Source organism: Taurulus bubalis (genome assembly GCF_910589615.1).
Source record: "Taurulus bubalis genome assembly, chromosome: 18".
NCBI lineage: Eukaryota > Metazoa > Chordata > Actinopteri > Perciformes > Cottidae > Taurulus > Taurulus bubalis.
Genome location: NC_136606.1, coordinates 21568701 through 21590238, shown reverse-complemented (window position 1 = coordinate 21590238; position 21538 = coordinate 21568701). Strand labels below are relative to the sequence as shown.

At 46.1% G+C, this 21538-nt stretch overlaps 1 protein-coding gene across 1 annotated transcript in view; it reads left to right on the top strand.

The window, feature by feature from the left end:
* The first annotated feature begins 819 nt into the window (after nucleotides 1-819).
* Nucleotides 820-21538, top strand: part of snx7 (sorting nexin 7) — a 40554-nt gene continuing 19835 nt past the window's right edge. Inside the window, exons 1-8 of the mRNA XM_079234643.1 lie at nucleotides 820-934; nucleotides 6496-6687; nucleotides 7266-7376; nucleotides 7772-7930; nucleotides 8538-8736; nucleotides 8972-9171; nucleotides 10074-10160; nucleotides 16428-16580. Of these exons, the coding sequence (XP_079090769.1) occupies nucleotides 851-934; nucleotides 6496-6687; nucleotides 7266-7376; nucleotides 7772-7930; nucleotides 8538-8736; nucleotides 8972-9171; nucleotides 10074-10160; nucleotides 16428-16580 (1185 nt within the window). The 5' untranslated portion in view covers nucleotides 820-850. The remainder of the gene's footprint in view (nucleotides 935-6495; nucleotides 6688-7265; nucleotides 7377-7771; nucleotides 7931-8537; nucleotides 8737-8971; nucleotides 9172-10073; nucleotides 10161-16427; nucleotides 16581-21538) is intronic.

Sequence of the window (21538 nt, the reverse complement as noted above, 5' to 3'; positions counted from 1 at the left end):
ATTACAGCTCCAAACTGCAATATCAGCACAGTTTGGAGCATATTCATATGTTGTACTAATAATTGCTGTGTACTGAGGAAATAAAAGTCTGACTCCAATATTATGCTTCTTCCCCACTCCCTCTGAGGGCAGTCATTATATCCTTCATGGCGTTCTGTCCCATCAATTATTATTTATATAACCATTAGTTTTATGTTGTATTATTGGAGTCGATGTCACAGTAATATCTCCACCGTGGTTATATTTCCTTTGGTTTGAGTCTCGTGGAAAACTCAACAGCCCTTCAGATGTTCCTCCTGTGCCTGCCAGATGAATCATGGACTGATTTCCGCATCTGCGCGCTCTGCATGACATCTGCAATCACGTTTACAGCACTGTACCGGAAGTACCCTGGCTTCCCGCCAAAGTAAAAGCCTTCATTAGTTTTAAACGACTCACTTTATGATCACTCATCGAAATCAATCCGCCAATGTCTAAATACGTGTATGTAAAGAAAAAAAATATTTGGCTCCGGTTTTCGTTGCTCTCAATGACACACAGAAGAAAACCGAATAGACAATAAAGATACATGTACGTTAGTACTTAAAATATAAGAAACCGTCATGTTTTTCAGCTACTCCATGTCTGTATGTCCTGGACCATGAAATAGGTTATTAAAATGTGTTTGTGAACATTGAACTGGTCGTGATCCCTCCAGCGATCACAGTGACGACCTTTATTTTGAAATTGCTCAGCGGAAGTGCTACTCCCGGGTCGCTCTCGGAGTCTTTCCGCCGCTGTGAAGTTTTAGTGGAAGTTTACCTTTCTCCAGGTTTGTCCGATGAGCCGAGTGGACTCGTGACCGGCTGAGATGAGCGGACACACGGTCCCCGCGGACTTCTCGGGACACATGCTGGACCTGGACGAGGACGACGACCTGGAGGTGTTCAGCAAGGTAAAGAACGCCCGAAAGAGGCGAGAAGCGTCGGACTCTCACGGCTTCCATTGCCTTTCTTCCCCCGTGGATGTAAACCCCGACACCAACACGGCCACTGCCACTGTAACGTGTACAAGAGTGTAATCACACTTTGTACGTGTGGCTGCAGTCCGTGCGGAACGGGGCCGCCGACCCCACTCGGTCCTTTAAAGAGGAAGGAACCAACCGCCCCGGTCAGCTGATGACCGTGAGCCGCGCTGCACTATGGGAAGATGACCTGAAGTCCGTTCAGTTGTTCACTAAGTGTCTGTTTACTTGTTTAAACACCTTGCACCAGGTAAAAGAAGCACTTTTAAAGGCGTGTACTTCTCTATAGGACTCCTTTTCAATTCGGCATCGCTCCAAAGCAAAACTGAACATTAGGGCCACCTGTTGACCGAGCCAAGTCACCTCCACTTAAGCAGTTGGTGGCCATTGGTGGATTTTATACAAGTCTCTGAAGAGTTGCCAAAGGGCCAGAATTGTGTTTTGCTGGTCATGTGTTATGGAAAATACCGAGGACGCGTTATAATGTGACATTTCCATACGCAGTCCCACATTGTGCTGCACGCGAGGAAGATGCGTGTTTTATTTAGGAAGCCTAACACTATTCTTGCCAGGTTGTACCCGTGCCTTAAACTCTTCCCTGGAGTTAAAGATTGGAAATGTTGAAGAAGATGCATCACAAGACTGTTTAAAAAGAAAAGAAAGCTATACATGGCGGGCTATAGTGAGACTGCTTTAGTTCATGATGATGGATTGAACATGAGCTACATGCCATACAACAAACTACCATCTTAGCTACTTCATTGGTTCATTGAGTACAATCATGTAAATAGTCATTCTATGATGATAATTAAGTATTTTAATCGGTGTGGTGAATTATTCGATCTACATGTATATTATTAACTTGTGATATTCTGGTGTGTGTGTGTGTGTGTGTGTGTGTGTGTGTGTGTGTGTGTGTGTGTGTGTGTGTGTGGGGCTTGATTTGGGTCAGTCTGAACAAAGGGAGCTCTCACACAGGACTCGGCTTCAGTCTACTTCGTTGCAAATCATGACCAGGAAGTCCTTAAACACCGTGAGGTCACTTTATTGTGTTCAATCCAGTGCACGGGTTCTGCCATAAAGTCCACTGTATCCACGCCTCTGGTTGCCGTTGAGCCCGTCATGAGGCAAGAGAAAAATGATTTCCAAACGGCCAATTTGCAACGATTTTTAAGCAATTGGCAACCACTTGTTGGACTTTAGTTGCCATCAGAGGCAACCACTCTGTGAACAGCAACAACGTGCTTAATAATGAATATGTCAAAGTGGTCGTCGTCAGAAAGGCCATTTGTTGCCAATTTCTCAAAATGGTTACTTATGGCAACCTGGCAACTGTTGCCTTTGAGCGCTGTCATGACCGAAAATAATAAAAGCATATCGGACTGCTGGGGGTTGTCTCCATGGACGAGCTGTTGGGTCTGTGAGGACATGGTGGAGCAGAGACGAGGGCCTGGGAATCCATGTCATATTCTTTGGTGTGCATTGCAGTAATTTGACAAGGTTTTTTTAAATTTTTATTTTAAGAATCGATATTGGTCAGATCGTTTGGGTTCAATCACCTTTGAGATGTTTTCAGCACTTCTCGTGAACTCACTGACGGTGCTGCGTTTGTCCCTGTCAAATAAACTAAGTGAGGACGTGTGTGTGTGTGTGTGTGTGTGTGTGTGTGTGTGTGTGTGTGTGTGTGTGTGTGCACACACACAAACAAGCGGTCTGTTTTATTTATGTGCATACACACACACACACATGCAAATCCACCGTTTAACTGGTGTAACAGTCTTTACCAAGGACACACGGACTAGAAGCAGCGACCTTCTGACCTGCTCTGAGCCACAGTGCTGCACTGTGGCAAGTACTCGTCACATACCGTGACGAGTCTGTGAAAACAAATAAATAATATTAAGTTATTATTGGCAGTATCTTAGATGTGATGATTGCATTATCAGTTGCCTCAATTCTCCGTTCCCATTGGTGCATAATGTCTTTAAAAACTCTCGACCAAAGGACTGATCTACAAGCACCGTCTGAAATGTGAGATTATTGGATCTTGAAACTAATTCAAAGATCTTATTTTCAGGTGGAAACAAACTGTGTTCTACAGAATAAAAAGAATAAAACAAAAGCAGTACAGCATAAGATGAAGATCGGTTTAGCATGGACACTTGCATCCTCACAGCCGTACACATCTCCCGGACAGCAGCCAGACGGGTCTCAGACGAGTCGTACTTGTGCATGATGTGTTTCTTCAGGCCAGGCTGACGTCATCTGTCCTTGGCGCTTCTCAGAAGCAGGAACCCTCGTTTCTGTCGCGCAGCTAGTCGTGATTGTTGTTATTGTTTACGACCTGGATCCCCTTTGGCTGGCGCCTCGGCGGCCGCTAACGTCATGCGGTCCACAGAACGGACAAAACCTAGGACATGCAGTACATGATGCAAAACAAAGTCAGAATAGTGCAGACTGGAGGTGGAAGTGACAAAAAGCCTTAGAGCCTCCCAGAAGGGATTGATATTATCTGTGAACTCACATCTCATATTCATGGACGACTGTATTGCCTTCATACAAACTGTAAATAAATAATTCCAGTTGTAAAAGCATTATCAAGAAACAAAGGTTGAATTTGATTTTACATATTTACTCAAATGAAACATTGCAAGACCAATTGTTCTTCTCTGTAAAATCCCAACACATTTTCATCAGTGAAATGTTTGTGACAGTCACGTGATAAAAATAACAGAATAAAAAGCTCAGGATTTTCCCCCAGAGAACAATGTTTTATGGAAGAAAGAAATGCATTATTACTAATACTAATACTGCGGTCACTCCTCAACATGAGCAGTGTGTAGCAATGGCTGCTCTGCCATCATGTTCCCAGATTGTTTATGACGGAAAGGGAGCTTCACTCTGTTGAACTTCTTGTTTTTGGAGTCCAAACAACTGGAGCAATAAATCTTCCATTTGCGAAGTGCGTGACGCCAATCCCACATCGTCTAGTTAAACTTTCATCTATATTACATCAATCATTTAAACGATAAGATGTGAAGGGGTTTCTGTAATATACTACAGCATTGGTGCATCTTTTGAGGAGCATTGATTTTTCCACTGCTCCTCCATATCGGTTGCTTGGAATGTTCCTAATCTCCCGTATCGCTGACTCTGCAGTACAGTCTGTGTGTGAGAGATGGACGCCACGGCTGTTAATCCACTCCGTTTCTTTCCCCTGAGCATATTTAACCTCAATCATATTCCTCTTACCCCACTCACCATATGGATAGGTGTGGATCTTAAAAAGCGCCCACAGGACCCAGATGGCTCCCTCAGTTAGCAGTCAAAGATAGACTGGCTGCATTACTGTTGGAAATTGACAGTCACAGTCTACTATGACAATACGCTCCTTGAAATGTGGGAGTTTTGTCCTATTGTGTGTTTCCACGCGATGAAAGCGCATTTTGGAAGCCAGTTAATCGAGTGTCTCGATCTTTCTACTATTTCTTGGACCAGTGACCAACCAGGAAAGACTCACGTTTTTTTAATCTCGGCCAAGAAACAGTCGTCTCTTTGTTGTCTCTTTTACACTTGTTTTGTGTTTTTGCACAATGAAACTAGAGCTGCCCCCTGCTAGTCGATTACTCAACCAGTCATTCGTTTTTTTATGCATTTTAATGGAAAATGACGAGGCGGCAACCTCCGGTTCTGTTGAGTGAAGCTGATGTGGAAGTGTCTTAAGGCTGCATTCTCTCCTGACCACCAGGGGGCGACTCCTCTGGTTGTATAGAAGTATATGCTTCATGTCTTAAAGCTGCATTCTCTCCTGACCACCAGGGGGCGACTCTTCTGGTTGTATAGAAGTATATGCTTCATGTCTTAAAGCTGCATTCTCTCCTGACCACCAGGGGGGCGACTCCTCTGGTTGTATAGAAGTATATGCTTCATGTGTTAAAGCTGCATTCTCTCCTGACCACCAGGGGGTGGCTCCTCTGGTTGTATAGAAGTATATGCTTCATGTGTTAAAGCTGCATTCTCTCCTGACCACCAGGGGGTGGCTCCTCTGGTTGTATAGAAGTATATGCTTCATGTGTTAAAGCTGCATTCTCTCTCTTGACCACCTGGGGGTGGCTCCTCTGGTTGTATAGAAGTATATGCTTCATGTGTTAAAGCTGCATTCTCTCCTGACCACCAGGGGGTGGCTCCTCTGGTTGTATAGAAGTCTATGCTTCATGTGTTAAAGCTGCATTCTCTCCTGACCACCAGGGGGTGGCTCCTCTGGTTGTATAGAAGTATATGCTTCATGTGTTAAAGCTGCATTCTCTCTCCTGACCACCAGGGGGCGACTCCTCTGGTTGTGTAGAAGTCTATGCTTCTTGTGTTAAAGCTGCATTCTCTCTCCTGACCATCAGGGGGCGACTCCTCTGGTTGTATAGAAGTCTATGCTTCTTGTGTTAAAGCTGCATTCTCTCTCCTGACCACCAGGGGGCGACTCCTCTGGTTGTTTAGAAGTCTATATAAATGACTCTACTTCTCTTGATGTATTCCCTCAGTAAACATTGTAAACATGAGTTTATGTCTCAATCTCTAGTTTCAAGTCTTCTTCAATACAGCATGATGTTCATTTAGTACATTATGGTCATTTAGGCTTTAGGGCGGGGCTACAAGGTGATTGACAGGTCACTAACAGCGTTGTCTAGTCTGGGAGTTGCCTGTGCTTTTACTAATAAGTGTGATAATAATAGTTAAGAAGGGTTGACAAAAGTCCGCCGAGAGAGTTGAAAATGAATAAATGTTAGTAAATGGAGAGAGAATTAAAACGGTCTGTCTTTCAGCAAGATGGCTATCTGCCAGATTGGTAGTTCTATTTAAAACGTATTTCCTGAGTACGCCTTCTGGCAGTGAGAGTAGTCGAACATTTGACCAGCTGTTTTTTACACAGCCAGCATCCTCACTGCTCCAACAATGTCTGCGTCACTTTCCAAACATTTAGAGTTGAATAAAACGATAAAGCAGGGTATGCTATATGGTCGATAAAGCATACCCTGCTTGACGTATACGACGTCTCTACGTCAAGAAACTGATAATACGAGTACATTAGGTGGTCAGGTTTAAGACTGCGGCCTCACGAAGCACAAACTCAAGAATAAAAATGCACACCAAGGCATTCATGAACCCCAGGAGCTAAATCTAGTTCAGTCTTTGATTCCTGTTTCTTCCATTTCAAGCTTTATTCAACATGTAATACAAGTTTTTTTGTTCTGCACTTTCTGTCCCGACAAAGTGCAGAACATCTCTTTGTCTACGATAGTTTGAAGGTGCAACGTGTTAGTTTAAAACATTAACACATGAACAAACATTATCACCAGTGTTAGCTTGAATGAGCATGCTAAGCCAAGCTTGCTCCCAAATTAGCCTTAGCTAGCTGGGAGCAAGCTTTAGGGAAAGTGACCGTAGAACTCGCATTTGCTAACAACATGACTCACAGCTGCTTCCTCTCATTGGTCCAGAACACGTCGCTGGCAGATGGCAATCCCATGCCCAACTCTCCCAGCTCCATGGTCAACCAGTACAGACTGGAGGAGGCGGACGAGGAGGGGCCGCAGGATGCCGACGCCAAAGACATCTTCATCACCGTCGATAACCCAGAGAGCCAAGTCACTGCCATCGAAACCTTCATCATGTACAGGGTCGCCACCAAGGTGAGCAGGTCCTCATTTAGCCGGGTCCCGGCTCTGCTGGTCTTGGGAAGGGGAACTTTCCTTTCAGGTTTTTATCATAATCTCTGTTTATATCCACACACCTGCATGAATGTTTATATCCACACACCTGCATGAATGTTTATATCCACACACCTGCATGAATGTTTATATCCACACACCTGCATGAATGGTTATACCCACACACCTGCATGAATGTTTATATCCACACACCTGCATGAATGTTTATATCCACACACCTGCATGAATGTTTATATCCACACAACTGCATGAATGTTTATATCCACACACCTGCATGAATGTTTATATCCACACACCTGCATGAATGTCTATATCCACACACCTGCATGAATGTTTATATCCACACACCTGCATGAATGTTTATATCCACACACCTGCATGAATGTTTATATCCACACACCTGCATGAATGTTTATATCCACACACCTGCATGAATGGTTATATCCACACACCTGCATGAATGTTTATATCCACACACCTGCATGAATGTTTATATCCACACACCTGCATGAATGGTTATCCTCTCTCCCCCCCTCTAGACCACGCGGGGCGAGTATGACTCCAGTGAGTATGACGTCCGCCGGCGCTACCAGGACTTCCTGTGGCTCCGAAGCAAACTGGAAGAAACCCACCCAACACTCATCGTCCATGTACGTATCGGCTGCTGCTCCACACACCTGAGAGGTTTCCGCTCATTTACCGCAGGTCACACATTGACATCACTGCCAGACAAGTTCCAAAACTCTCTGCAGGGTTTCTTATTTTCGGGGGATTCCTCTATTTTTTTCCAGAAACTTGCATATTTAATTTGTGAAATAAGACATCCCCGCCTCCAAAGTCAACCTGACCAGCGAGTGAGGCTTAAGTTGTGAGTGTGTAAGGAGGGTCGCGCTCGCCGGACCTAATTTTGTAGCACACACAATACTTCGTCTCACAGGCCTGGTTCCTGTGCACAGGTTGAGATTAATGAAACGCGTATGCATGCCACACGTACAACCTAGTACTCTCAATAACTACCTGGATCCTTGTCTCGCCGTGCCCTCAGCCGCTGCCGGAGAAGTTTGTGATGAAAGGCATGGTGGAGCGCTTCAACAACGACTTCATCGAGACCAGGAGGAAAGCCCTGCACCGCTTCCTCAACAAGATCTCCGAGCATCCCATACTGTCTTTCAGCCAGCACTTCAAAGTCTTCCTCACAGTGCAGGTGTCTCTCTCTCGCTCCTACACACACACACACACACACACACACACACACACACACACACACACACACACACACACACACACACACACACACACAACAACTCCATTTCCCAGGGACCAGGAAGTTGGTTTTCCTGATAAAGCTCTTTGTATCAGTGTAAAATACTCTGACTCTCAATGGGTTCGTCAGTGAGCTTTAGAGATGTTGCTAGTTGTATTTGTGATCTTTGGGCAGAGCCAGGCTAGCTTGCTTCCAGTCTTTATGCTAAGCTAGGCTAACCACGTCCAGTTCTGTTCAGCTCTGAACTGATGATATCATCTTCTTATCCCACCCTCAGAAAGAGAGCAAGTGTGTCAGTCAGGAATCAAGCCTGCAGAACGTTTGAGCTAAAGGTATTATTTCCCGCTAAGCTACATGAATATCATCCAATTGATGTCTTGGAGTCAAGTAGTTGCAGCTCATCAGAAGTTCCCTCATCATTCAGCTTCTGACATCTTATTCATGCTCTCTAAAAAGACCCTCATATGGAATGCATTCAGTGTGACCCTTAATGAACTCAGCTTGATGCTCAGCTTCATTGAAGCCACGGTGTGTTTTCCCCTGGCAGGAGTTGTTGCCCCACAAGAAACAGGGCCCAGGCTTCCTGAGCAGGATGGGGGAGACGGTGAGGGCCGTGGCCAACTCGGTGCGAGGCCTGAGGAGCCGGCCAGAGGAGTTCAGTCTGATGCAGGAGTACGTGGAGGACTTCAGTAGCAAGATCTGCTCCGTGGACAAAGTCACCCAGAGGATCATCAAGGAGCAGAGAGGTAAAAGACTTCCAAAGACCCAGCAGGGCTGTGGAAAATATAGTTATGAAATAAAAGACCTGCATGCAATGTTTTTACTGTGAGGAATGAAACCATCTCAATTGAACACGGAGGCATCTTTATGACCTACACAAGTATATGATGCCATCAGAGAGAAGCTTGGCTATTTCTATATAGTTTTTCTTAATGCTCGTCATCAGGTTCACCAGAAACTCCTCCTCCTCTGTTCCTCCAGAGTATCTGGATGAGCTGAAGCAGTACAGCCCCACCTACGCCCAGTGGGCGGAGTCAGAGGAGCATCTGGCGGAGCCCCTGAACGGTGTGGCCAGCTGCGTGGAGCGCTGCAGCACGGAAGCGGACGAGCAGATCCAGCATCTGTCCGAGGTCCTCGTCCCCGCTCTGCACGAGTACGTCCTCTGCACCGAGACCCTGAAGGTGAGACCGGGACGCAAAACCAGCCTCCGTGTCAATCCACGAGCTCGCAATGTGACGGCACGCCATCACCTGCATTATGAACATTTCTCTTTAGGCAAAGTGTGTTTTAAGTGGAGAACAGGATCAACCAGTTCCCACTATTAGATTAGCTTCGTCCACTCAACATTTACCAGACTCAATAAAATGACACTATATGTTATGTTACATTATATAATTTATTCATCCAGATGAAAACATACAACAAACAGATAAATCCACTTCTAGATCGAGCCACAATTTGCCTTTGCCAAATACAACAAATATTTACTGGGTGGAGCTTGAACGCATCATAACGTTATCCGTTGGCCAATAACAATTAACAGCATCCCTACTTCTAGACATCTGACTGTAACGGCCCAGAGGTGAAGACTCTGTTCACGGCAAGGACCTTTTTTAGGGATCTTTCCTGGGTCCTAACCTGAGGAACCAGACTCTGGATTCAGTCCCTTGGCCGTGCCGTCCAGCGCCAGACACCCTAACTCTAAACCCAAAGCCATGCACACAGTGCGCCTGCATTTGGAATCAATAGACCGACACTCTGTAGCTCGTCATTTTAAATGATGTTCAGAGCAACGTAGTCGACTGAAGGTCTTTATCACATCAGAGGTGTGACGACTGAATGACCCAAAAATGCTAAGCGAGTCTTAGTTTCAGGCAATAGGACAACCTGCGTATTCCATTTTCCTCCAACTGCTCCACCTTTAAATGGATACGTGAACAGTCGGGGATCCCCAAAGTCATCGGGACTCTTTGCTGAATCCTTGCGTTTATCCCCTCGGGACAGTTCAGTTCGGTCAGCGCTCTTCAAACCGCTCTTCAAAACGCTCACCGAGACTCAACTGCTGTGGGTCCATCTGTCCTAGGCCGTGATGAGGCGGAGGGACAACATCCAGGCGGAGTTTGAAGCCAAGAACGAGGCCCTGGCATCCAGACGGGCGGACCAAGAGGCGGTGAGTGCATCCACACACTCCGCCGAGCGCCACGTCTGTGTGTGTCCCGGCCGTCCTCCCAGAGATTAGGTGTAAGTAAAGCGTGGATCTCTCCCAGGGGGGCTCATACTGGGGAGGGAACGGGGGCTTCCTGTGAGGGATTATCTCAATATCCAGGCTCGGCGCTTGGAAGTGGGTCCTCAGCTCTGTGAGCGCTGTCAATATTAGTTCACACCGTAAGCCTGGCAGCTAATCGCGGCGTAATGAAAATTCCCACATCCTCTCTAGGCGGCGACTCGCTTCAAAATGTCAGGAGACAAAGAACGTAGACGGAAAGTTAGGCGAGCAAAGGACAGAGCTATTTTTCAGCACTTTTACTTGAGGTGTGTGTGTGTGTGTGTGTGTGTGTGTGTGTGTGTGTGTGTGTGTGTGTGTGTGTGTGTGTGTGTGTGTGTGGATTTGCAGGTGTGTATCCCCCCTCACCCAGCTGATATCAAAATCCATCTGTGAGGTTTTAATTAAGAAGCAGGACTGAGATTTCCCCCACAGACTTGTATAGTATTCCGGCTTTAATGAGGTGTGTGTGTGTGTGTGTGCGTATCAGTCTGCTTCTGCCTTCAACACATCTGCACTAATGAGAAGGGAAATGTCAAAGCGATGCTTTTGTTCCCACGTCCAACGGGAGGCCTTCTCTGTCAGAGCCCAGCGAGAGCCGGGACACAAAGCGGCTCTCACCCGTTCTGCGTTTGACTCGTTCATCGTGTTAGTTAGGGGGGCGCAGAATGTTGATTTGAAAAGGGACTTGGGAAGACCACCTGTGATACCGGATGAAAGCGGTGCTTCTCATTAACAGTTTAATGGATTTATACGCGTGATACTGCTCCTGGATCCACGGGATCCTTCTAGTCAGTGGGTCATGATACGAGGGATGTTGGAGGACATCGATTCTGAAAAGTAGAAACATGTCATCACACTGTACTGTAAATATGGTTGTATGTATTGGAGTATCAGTGTTGAATAAGAACCGTGGTACTTCTGTGTGCTATTTTTCATGATTTAGTTTGGACGAATCTGAAGAAAGGTCACAAGAAATCTAAACGTGGGGATTGTTGGGCATTATTTGAATTCATAAAGAGCATCTTTCCTCTGTGAATATGAGTATGGACATGTTGACCCACTAGAGGCCGCCAGTGTGTCGTTCCATTGTTTTAACCCATAATGCATTTGTTTGTAGTTATCTTGACCTTTTTTTTTATTAGAAATAAAATGCTGAGCCCTTTCTGTGAATCAACCGCAGACACTGGCCGTTTCTCAATACACAAGTACGGACTTGTGAACTTTTGGAGTCTGGACTTGGAGTCCAGACTCTCAAAGACAGGAGAACGCAGGACGGTCTTTCTGCAGTTGGAACAGCAGCTGACTTGATGACGTCACCACCTCAGCTGTTGTTGTCATGGTTACTCTGATTCTTCACTGTAAAGCATTTTTACAGTCAAACAAAATATGACAACCCTGCTTTTTTTGTACTGGTTTCACAGACATACACATATCATTGTATATATATATATATATATATATATATATACATACACACACACACACACACACACACACACACACACACACACACACACACACACACACACACACACACATACATATAATTGCAAACAATTCGGTCAAAAGTAATAAGACAACGCTGTAGTTCAAAGTTAAATTAAAATCTTAAGTTATAAACCTTAACCTTTCCCTCAGTCAAACTGATTTAATGTGACTGAATAAATAATAATGATTGCTTGTTAAATCCTCGAAACAGAATTATATCTCATGTTTAATCGATACGGAGACGTCGGAGCCAGCGGATCATTTCAAAAAGTCCGGGATCAGGCTGCTGTCGGCGGGCAGCAGAGCGCTGACGGCCCGGTGCTGCGGGGCTCACGGTCCGCGAGCAGGACCTCGACCCGTCGGCGCATCTTTTTAAGTCGGCCGATTCTTGAGAAAGCGACCACAGATTTGATGCTTAAACAACTAACTTCTGGCCTGAAAACATCCTAAAATTACATGTTGAGACTCAACAACGGTAGTATTCAGAGAATGTCAACTTTCAGTTATGAGTTTTCTCATCCGCCATTGTTCCCCGTTTGCTGGTCCGAAATGCATTCTGGGATATTGGCTCTCTCAAGTACGCTCAAGTCTGCTCTGATGCATCCTGGGTAAAATGGGCAGATCAAGTGACATCCGGGTATTTTCACCGTTCTTGGTGAGAAGCGGACTTTTGAATTGGAACAGTACTTGGGCCGCGACTGATGACGTTTCACGAGTCCAGAGAACACGAGTCCAGAGAAGAACGCTGATTGAGAAAGTGTGTGTGTGTGTGTGTGTGTGTGTGTGTGTGTGTGTGTGTGTGTGTGTGTGTGTGTGTGTGTGTGTGTGTGTGTGTGTGTGTGTGTGTGTGTGTGTGTGTGTGTGTGTGTGTGTGAGAGAGAGAGTGACGCCTCACAGCCAGCAGGGGGCAGCACCGCTCTAAAGAAGCTGCACACCATGAGGAGCTCTGTGGGTTTCATCAAAGCATGTTCCACTATTAGTCAGTTTACTAGTTTAGTTACGTTTTCTCAATATCAAGATGAGTTTCTTAGACGAGGGAGAATACTTTTGTATAAAATGTAGATGAGATTAGGTTAATTTAAATTACATTAGTGTTTTACAATCTGTACATGTATGACATCGTCTGCAGAACAGGGAAGAGGTAGGGAGAGCAACAGAGAAGGATTCGTCTCTCAGGATGGACAGAATGAACAAAATACTACAACAGTAGTAGCACTAATAATAATGTATCTTTTATTATATTTCTTTTAGTTTTGAGAGTGCAAAACATATAAGAAAATAACCAAAATGATATTCCTACTTTGTGTATTTGCATCTGCAAATTCACAAATGTTGACCATGATTTGATGAACATTTAAAATACTAAAAGTCTTGTTGTGTAATCAACGGGTGACGTCTCATGGAGATATCTATCAGTTGAGTCGTTACTCTATTCACCTGCAGTGTCTTCCCTAAACACACCGACGTGTCTGAAAGAAATCAAACATGGTCCTTTTGTTGTGATTGTGGCCCAGCTGAGTAAATCAACTCAGTAGATGGACTACTTTATGTTCATAAAGGCAAACAGACAACTTCTTTGTTTGTTTAGAAACGGGAGACCATCTCTGACATGGAACTCACAAGGATTGTCGCATTAAAATGGACCAGATAACAAGAGTTATCTGTCTGTGGAGGTGGAGACCTTTTTTACACACAGCCAATCAAATCCCTCGTGAATTTAACTGTTTGCAATGAGACACACACACACACACACGCTGATGCCATCTCTTCACAGATCGATGGCTGGATCGATATCACTGCAGTAGCGAGCCGGCCACGCAGACCTCGTGTGCGTGTGCTGGGGATAAGCCCATGTTCAGCATGCATTGTTTATTGAACTTGAGTAAATGCTATTGTCGGTCTAAATGTCAGAGTGCTAATCCCTGCTGAGGCTCGGTGGATCCAGCTGCACGACCGCATTCTGAGGAGAGCTAATATGATGTGTACTTCAGGGTCTCCATACAGTGTGGTTAAACACACTGCTCATGTACCGATGCACCTAGTAGTTGTTGTTAATAACTACTAATAACTGGTGTGAGGATAACTCGTCACTGGAACAAAGGCAGCGTGGTAAAGTGGCTGCTTGTTCGGCGTGTGCAGGAACTCTCTGGTCATCTTATTCTGCTCTAATGGCCTGTAGGCCTCTCGCTTATGAGCCATTACATAGTGCAATAAAACACACTGCTCCCCGAATCCCTCCTCTCCTTGGACTGCAGAGTACCAGCTGTATGCGTACAGGAAGAGACCATTTATCTGTTTTATTCAAATGGATGGCAAGATTGCCAAAGTACATTTGTATCCATGCAGACTCATTAGAGACTGCTTACTACTCCATGCTGCACATAGTGCTATGCTATCTGGTCACAGCAGGACGAGCTGTGTACACAACTAATACAGCCTTACAATGTAAGACTGGAGGACTGAGACTACATGGACCGTGTATAAGAAGTAGACGTGGTCACCGTCACGTCACCATCTTGTTTTGTTTTTTGTAGCCAGAAGTGACCGTATTGTCATGAGAGGGCGAAGCTGGGGAAGAGTGAGGCCCGCTACGTTGGGTTAGTTAGAAAGTTGAGCTTGCTAGCTTGGTTAGGAAGCTGCATTGGGATGCTAATATTAGCCAGTGAAAACAAAAAAGACGCGCCAAAAAAAAGCTGGATTCTTTAGACAACTGAACTCTAAACAAAGCTGTGGTAGAGACCTGTCAATCACAGTAGCCCCGCCCTAAAGCATTCTCTGCTTTAAGGTCTATTTGACTCTAAATGGACCATAATTGACTAGTGCAACTTTAAGAAGGGTTCACTCATGTAGTCGTGATTGATCCCGTACTTTTTATGTAGAGTTGACAGTATTTTTGTATGATTTTGCGTGTGCTTCGTATTGTTCTGTGTGAGTTGTGTGTCTGCGTTGAGGCCCATCTAGGATGGGCTCAGCACATTATCTTAGACTCTAAATGCCACGTACAGATTAAATATTTAACATTTGCTCTCATTTTGTTGTCCGGGTTTAATTGTTAGATTTGACACTTTTATTGGAGTAAATGGCTAACTCAGCAACATTCTGAAAGCCTTAATGTAAAGTCATAGATAAATGAATAGGACCCAAAGTCAAGATTGACAGAGGAAACAATATAAAGTATTCTCACTTGAAGGGCATAATGGGACTGTAAAGTTTTGGTAAAGATCTTAATTGAAATTAAATAGTTTAGTGAAGTTTTTTCATTTAGTCTTTTATTTGCTTTTTGCTATGGAAAGCTGATAGTTGAGACGGATAGGAAACGAGGGGAGAACGGGTAATGACCTGCAGCCATAGATGAAGACCATACACTCATGTTTACAACGTTAAACATCAAGAGGGAAGTAGTCATTTTCCCATAGACTTCTATACAACCAAAGGAGTACCCCCTGGTGGACTTTAGAGAGACTGCAGCTTTAACACACTCATTGGCTTCAGGTTGCCGGCTAATACAGAACTCTACAAAAAGGCACTAGGACCATGCAAGTGCCCTGAACAGATTTGCTGCCATCAACCACCAGGGGGCGCTTTGAATAAAAAATATGCTCGTGGTAGAACCCAAATCTGACTATAAATCAGAAATGTTTTGTCCAATCAAAACAAAACTCAGGATAAGTTTCACGACAATGTTGAAGCACTTCTGTAAAACTATTTTTAAATCACTCGACAGGCGCCACTAGCTCCAAAATTGTGCACGGGCCGAGCACAGCTTAAAATCAATGACCGTTTGTAGAAACATCCCCAAACTGTTTGTGATCGAGATGTTGAAACCTCCTCGAATACCAACACTGTGTGTGCAGTTACTGGCCGGCTGGTGTGCCTCGTGGTCTCAGTCCTTCTTTAGAAGCTCAGAATCCGTTCACATCCGTATTCTGTTGAACGTAAAAGGGCTTGAACCCGGAATGGTCGCTTGCAGCTATATTTTTATGCTGCTATATAATTCTTGACACGCTTTCTACCTGAAACGAATATTGCCTTTCTGGGCCATCGGCAAGGTGTCGCTCCGATGGTCCTGCAAATGTGAATAGTGCAACTTGGACTGCATGGAGATTTAGTTACGCACACTCAGGAGATTGATTGATTGATTGAATGCTCATGAGATAGTTAGTGTTATTAATAGGCTGACATCTATACCAACATGAGCTGTATCATGATTTATTGGGAGAAGCCAAGCAGTTTCATGTAAAATCAGACATTCAGCACCTGAATGAATTATCGTTTTTTTATTCCCACATTTTTCCGCCAGAGCAACAATTGGACTGTTTGATGGGCAAATGGATCCCGTAGCTGTAGCTCAGTCCATAGAGACTGAAAGGTGGCCGGCTCAAGTCCCCGTGACGACCGGGTCGATGTCGAGGCTTTGTAATGGGCTCTCCACTCGGATTCTTCTGGACACTTCATGCTACTTTTGTACACACTTTGATGTGTAAAAACTGAGTTCCCCCTTAAACTTGGACTCGATAGTCAACACTTGAGACTTAAGTTTGACTAGCAAGACGATAAAAATGTTTCCCATTTCTGCATAAGCAACATTATTTTCTGTTTGTGCTGATAATGATATTTTTACTAGACAGATCATGTATGTGACGTTTGTTCTTGAAAGCCTTTCGGTTCATTGTGTCATGGCAGCTGCAGGATGAGGCGGATGGTCTGGCGGACCGCGTGGAGCTGGCCAACAACGCCCTGAGGGGGGACTGGTCCCGCTGGCAGGACGGCATGAGGTCTGACCTCAAATCAGCCTTCCTCTCCACCGCTGAGAAGAACGTGGAGTACTACGAGCAGGTGAGCTAGAGATGGAGACCGGAGAAAACTTTTAAGTGTATAGACTGAATCACATCACTGCTCCAACTTAAGGGGAACTAATTCATGGTCGACTCGGGTTAATGAAGCCAACAATGTATTGATACACAGAAGCATCATTAACATTCAGAATATGGACTGTTTGCTAAAAGTGGACGTCGTCAACGTGCTTATTGGTTTCTAGACTGATGATGTGACGCCTCAAGATCGGCGATTTGGCCGATCTTGAGGCGTCACATCATCAGTTTGGCTGATGTAGAGACACCGTGTATGGTTTTGGCAGCGACCTGTCAATCACCTTAAAGCCCCGCCCTAAAGTATCTCGTGCTTTATGGTCTGTTTGACTCTAAATGACCATAATGTACTAAATGAACATCATGCTGTATTGAAGAAGACTTGAAACTAGAGATTGAGACATAAACTCATGTTTACAATGTTTACTGAGGGAATACATCAAGAGAAGTAGAGTCATTTATATAGACTTCTATACAACCAGAGGAGTCACCCCCTGATGGTCAGGAGAGAGAATGCAGCTTTAACACATGAAGCATAGACTTCTATTCAACCAGAGGAGTCACCCCCTGGTGGTCAGGAGAGAGAATGCAGCTTTAACACATGAAGCATAGACTTCTATACAACCAGAGGAGTCACCCCCTGGTGGTCAGGAGAGAGAATGCAGCTTTAAGACACTGCATTGAGGTTGCCACCTCATACAGAACAGGTTTTCTGATGATACTTTGTACATTTCCTAGTGGGAGGTTGGAGATGTTTGAGTTCAGAGCTCCCTCTCTTTTGAGTGGAACAGAGACCCGAGCTAGCTCACCCACCAAATCCTAATAGTGTTCAGTAGTTTAAACCACTCATGTAATTTGTGATGTCATTCTGATATTCCTAAAATTGAAGGTTAAATCATATTCTTGATTTTAACTCAAAAGTCCACATGCTAGCTTTCAACCACATCTCATGGTCTTCATCAGCAGGGGAGGTTTGCTGTGCTGTCATGGAGATGGATGGATGAATTTGGTCTCATGGAGTTCACATCCAGCACCAAAGACCATGTATGAACAGAGGCATGACAGACCACCCGTTAATATTATTATTACATCATGACAGCTGACACAAATCCCGAGGGAGGCTGGGGACATGGAATACGAGTGGACCATGTTCAAAGCCTCTATTGTGGACGCGGCTGCTCGGAGCTGTGGCCGGAAGGTCATCGGTGCCTGTCGTGGCGGCAACCCGAGAACCCGGTGGTGGACACGGGGGGTGAGGGAAGCCGTCAAACTGAAGAAGGAGGCCTTTCGGGCCTGGCTGGCCCAGGGGTCTCCTGAAGCAGCTGACGGGTACCGGCAGGCCAGAAGGGCTGCAGCTGCGATGGTCGCGGATGCTAAAACTCGGGCATGGGAGGAGTTCGGGGAGGCCATGGAGAAGGACTTTCGGTTGGCCTCAGGGAAGTTCTGGCAAACCATCCGACGGCTCAGGAAGGGAAAGCAGGGCCTACCCCAGGCTGTTCTCAGCAGGGGGGGGAACTGCTGACCCGGACTGGGGACATCGTCGGGCGGTGGAAAGAGCACTTTGAGGAACTCCTAAACCCGGCCAACATGTCCCCCGGAGAGGGGGCAGCGCCGGAAGACTTTGGGGTGGTTTCACCCATATCCCTGGCAGAGGTCGCTAAGGTAGTCAAAAAGCTCCTTGGTGGCAAGGCGCCAGGGGTGGATGAGATCCGCCCTGAGATGCTGAAAGCGCTGGACATTGTTGGGCTGTCTTGGTTGACACTAGGGCTGCAACAACGAATCGATAAAATCGATTATCAAAAGTGTTGGCAACGAATTTCATTATCGATTCGTTGTGTCGCGCGATTATTACGCCGGGCAATAAGTCGCGGAGAAGAAACAAAAGAGCGGAGCAGAGCAACTGGCCGGCCAGCGTTTCTGAGATTGGAGTGAGACACGAGAAAAGCTGAGGTTGTGATGTTCTCAAAAATAGAAGATCTTTGACAAGTCGAGTCTTGGCCAATTAGCGTCTTCATGTTCCTCCAACTTGTTGTTAATGGAAGCTAGTCAGCTTGCTATCGCGTTAGCTAACGTGTTTGGGTTGTGTATTGTCGTTAAAGTTACGTTATGTTCCGTTACAGTTCGGTCTTGCTTGTAAAAAACGTAACGTGATGAAACATGCCGTCACCCCCCGGTCTGGTTCAGTTCACCAGTCACTCGTTAACGTTAAACCGGCTCACCGGAGGATCTGGCTGCAGGTTTTTTTAATTTTTTTTACTCAAAGTAGAATGAAGCAAATCACGTCGTTGGGCTTAGCCAACAACGTGACGTCGTGGTCATAAGAGACCCAGAATGAAAGAGTTTAAGGAAGAGGTCTCTATATGGAGCAGTACAGCTTCCCTCTGTCCCAGTATTTCATACATATTGATAAAGCAGGGTATGTAAATGCAGCCTCTGGAGGGATCAATTACAGTAAAAAGGGCTCACATTTGGCAGATGTAAAGCATACATGTGTATGTTTTTAGTGTTAGTCCATTTTGTTGTTTTAATTAACAGCTCAGGGATGTTCAAGGAGCAACCTGTTGGTGCTTTCTGAAGATGTTTTGCACTGTCACTTCTGTTTTTGAATAAAGGGTTGGAAATTAACGTTTTTTTGATAAAAACATTTTTTTATTCGATTAATCGAAAAAATAATCAACCGATTAATCGATTATTAAAATAATCGTTAGTTGCAGCCCTAGTTGACACGCCTTTTCAGTGTCGCATGGGGGTCGGGAACAGTGCCCATGGACTGGCAGACCGGGGTGGTGGTTCCCATCTTCAAGAAGGGGGACCGGAGAGTGTGCTCAAACTATCGTGGCATCACACTGCCAGGGTGCTGGAAAGGAGGCTCCGACCGCTTGTCGAACCTCAGATTCAAGACGAGCAGTGCGGATTCCGTCCCGGTCGTGGAACAGTGGACCAGCTCTTTACCCTCGCAAGACTACTGGAGGGGTCCTGGGAGTTTGCCCAACCAGTCTACATGTGCTTTGTGGACTTGGAGAAGGCTTTCGACCGGGTCCCTCGGGGGTTTTTGTGGGGGGTGCTGCGGGAGTATGGGGTGCCGGACCCGTTGGCACGGGCCATCCGGTCTCTGTACGCCTGCAGTAGGAGCTGTGTCCGTATCCTCGGTAGTAAGTCAGACACGTTCCCGGTGGGTGTTGGCCTCCGCCAGGGCTGCCCTTTATCACCGGTCCTGTTCGTGACCTTCATGGACAGGATATCTAGGCGCAGCCAGGGGGCGGAGAGGATCCGGTTCGGGAGTCTCGGGATCGCCTCTCTGCTGTTCGCGGATGATGTGGTCCTGTTTGCCTCCTCGGACCGTGACCTCCAGCATTCACTGGGGCGTTTTGCAGCCGAGTGTGAAGCGGCAGGGATGAGAGTTAGCGCCTCCAAATCTGAGGCCATGGTGCTCTGCCGGAAACCGGTGGATTGCTCCCTCCAGGTGGGGACAAACTGCCTACCCCAAGCGAAGGAGTTCAAGTATCTCGGGGTCTTGTTCACGAGTGAGCTTAAGGTGGAGCGGGAGATCGACAGACGGATCGGTGCGGCTGCAGCAGTAAAACAGGCGCTGTACCGGTCCGTCCTGGTGAAGAGGAGCTGAGCCGGAAGGCGAAGCTCTCCATTTACTGGTCGGTCTATGTTCCAACCCTCACCTATGGTCACGAACTCTGGGTCGTGACCGAAAGAACGAGATCTCGGATACAAGCGGCCGAAATGAGCTTCCTCCGCAGGGTGGCCGGGCTCACCCTTAGAGATAGGGTAAGGAGCTCGGACATCAGGAGGGAGCTTGGAGTCGAGCCGCTGCTCCTTCGTGTCGAAAGGAGTCAGCTGAGGTGGTTCAGCATCTAGTCAGGATGCCTCCTGGACGCCTCCCATTAGAGGTTTTCCAGGCACGTCCAACTGGTAGGAGACCCCGGGGAAGACCGAGGACACGCTGGAGGGATTATATCTCCCGGCTGGCCTTGGAACGCCTCGGGATCCCAGAATGAGCTGGAAAGTGTTGCGGGTGAGAGGGAAGCCTGGGTCGGCCTGATGGACCTGCTGCCACCGCGACCCGACCCTGGATAAGCGGCTGATAATGGATGGATGGATGGATGGACAGCTGACACCATCTGCTGATGAACACCATGAGATGGAGTAGAAAGCCCCAGAATAAGATGCTTAGTAGACTTTGAGCAGAAGTTTGTCAAATGCTGAGTTGTGCTCTCTCTCTGTAACTAGTCTTTTTGAGTCAACACCGGCTGCTTGTTATTTTGGGAATCGGCACAAAATCATGGAACCAAGAACCTTCCTGGTTTCTTTCATTTTGTGACCGATCTCAGAGGGAGAGGATTTAACCAGAGAGAAGAGGATGGAGGTATACATAGAGGAGTGAAACAGAGAAACAAAATGTTGAAGAGATAATCCGATACCCAGATTAAGCAGCAGGAGCCCGGCTGAGACAGCAGGGGAATGAAGGCGTTGGGGGGAAAAACAATAGAGCGAGATGGAAGTAGAGAGCAATACAGCAGGAGGAGAATGAGACAATGAAGCGGTTACGGGACCCATCGTTCACTCTTTAGGTTGTTAGTCAAGAATGCAGCGAGGACTGAAATGCTCCTGTTTGCGTTGGCTGTCTTCTGGTGGTGAAGGCCAGAGCTCGGCCAGCAGAGGGTAGCGGCGCTTTGCGTTTATTCCCTCCTCAAACAGCCTGAAACGAGGGGTGCCAGCGCTTCCACTGTATTTCCTGGGGAAGCTGTTAAAGCACTTTTTTAAATCTGCTGATTATAAAAAACGCTAATTAGACGTGTGTTAATGTGTCACAATGTCCTAGAGTGTGACATATTCAAATGTTGTTGTTTTTTGTCTGACAAACTGTCCAAGAGCCGAAGACATTGAGGCCAAGAAAACAAGCAAATACAGATG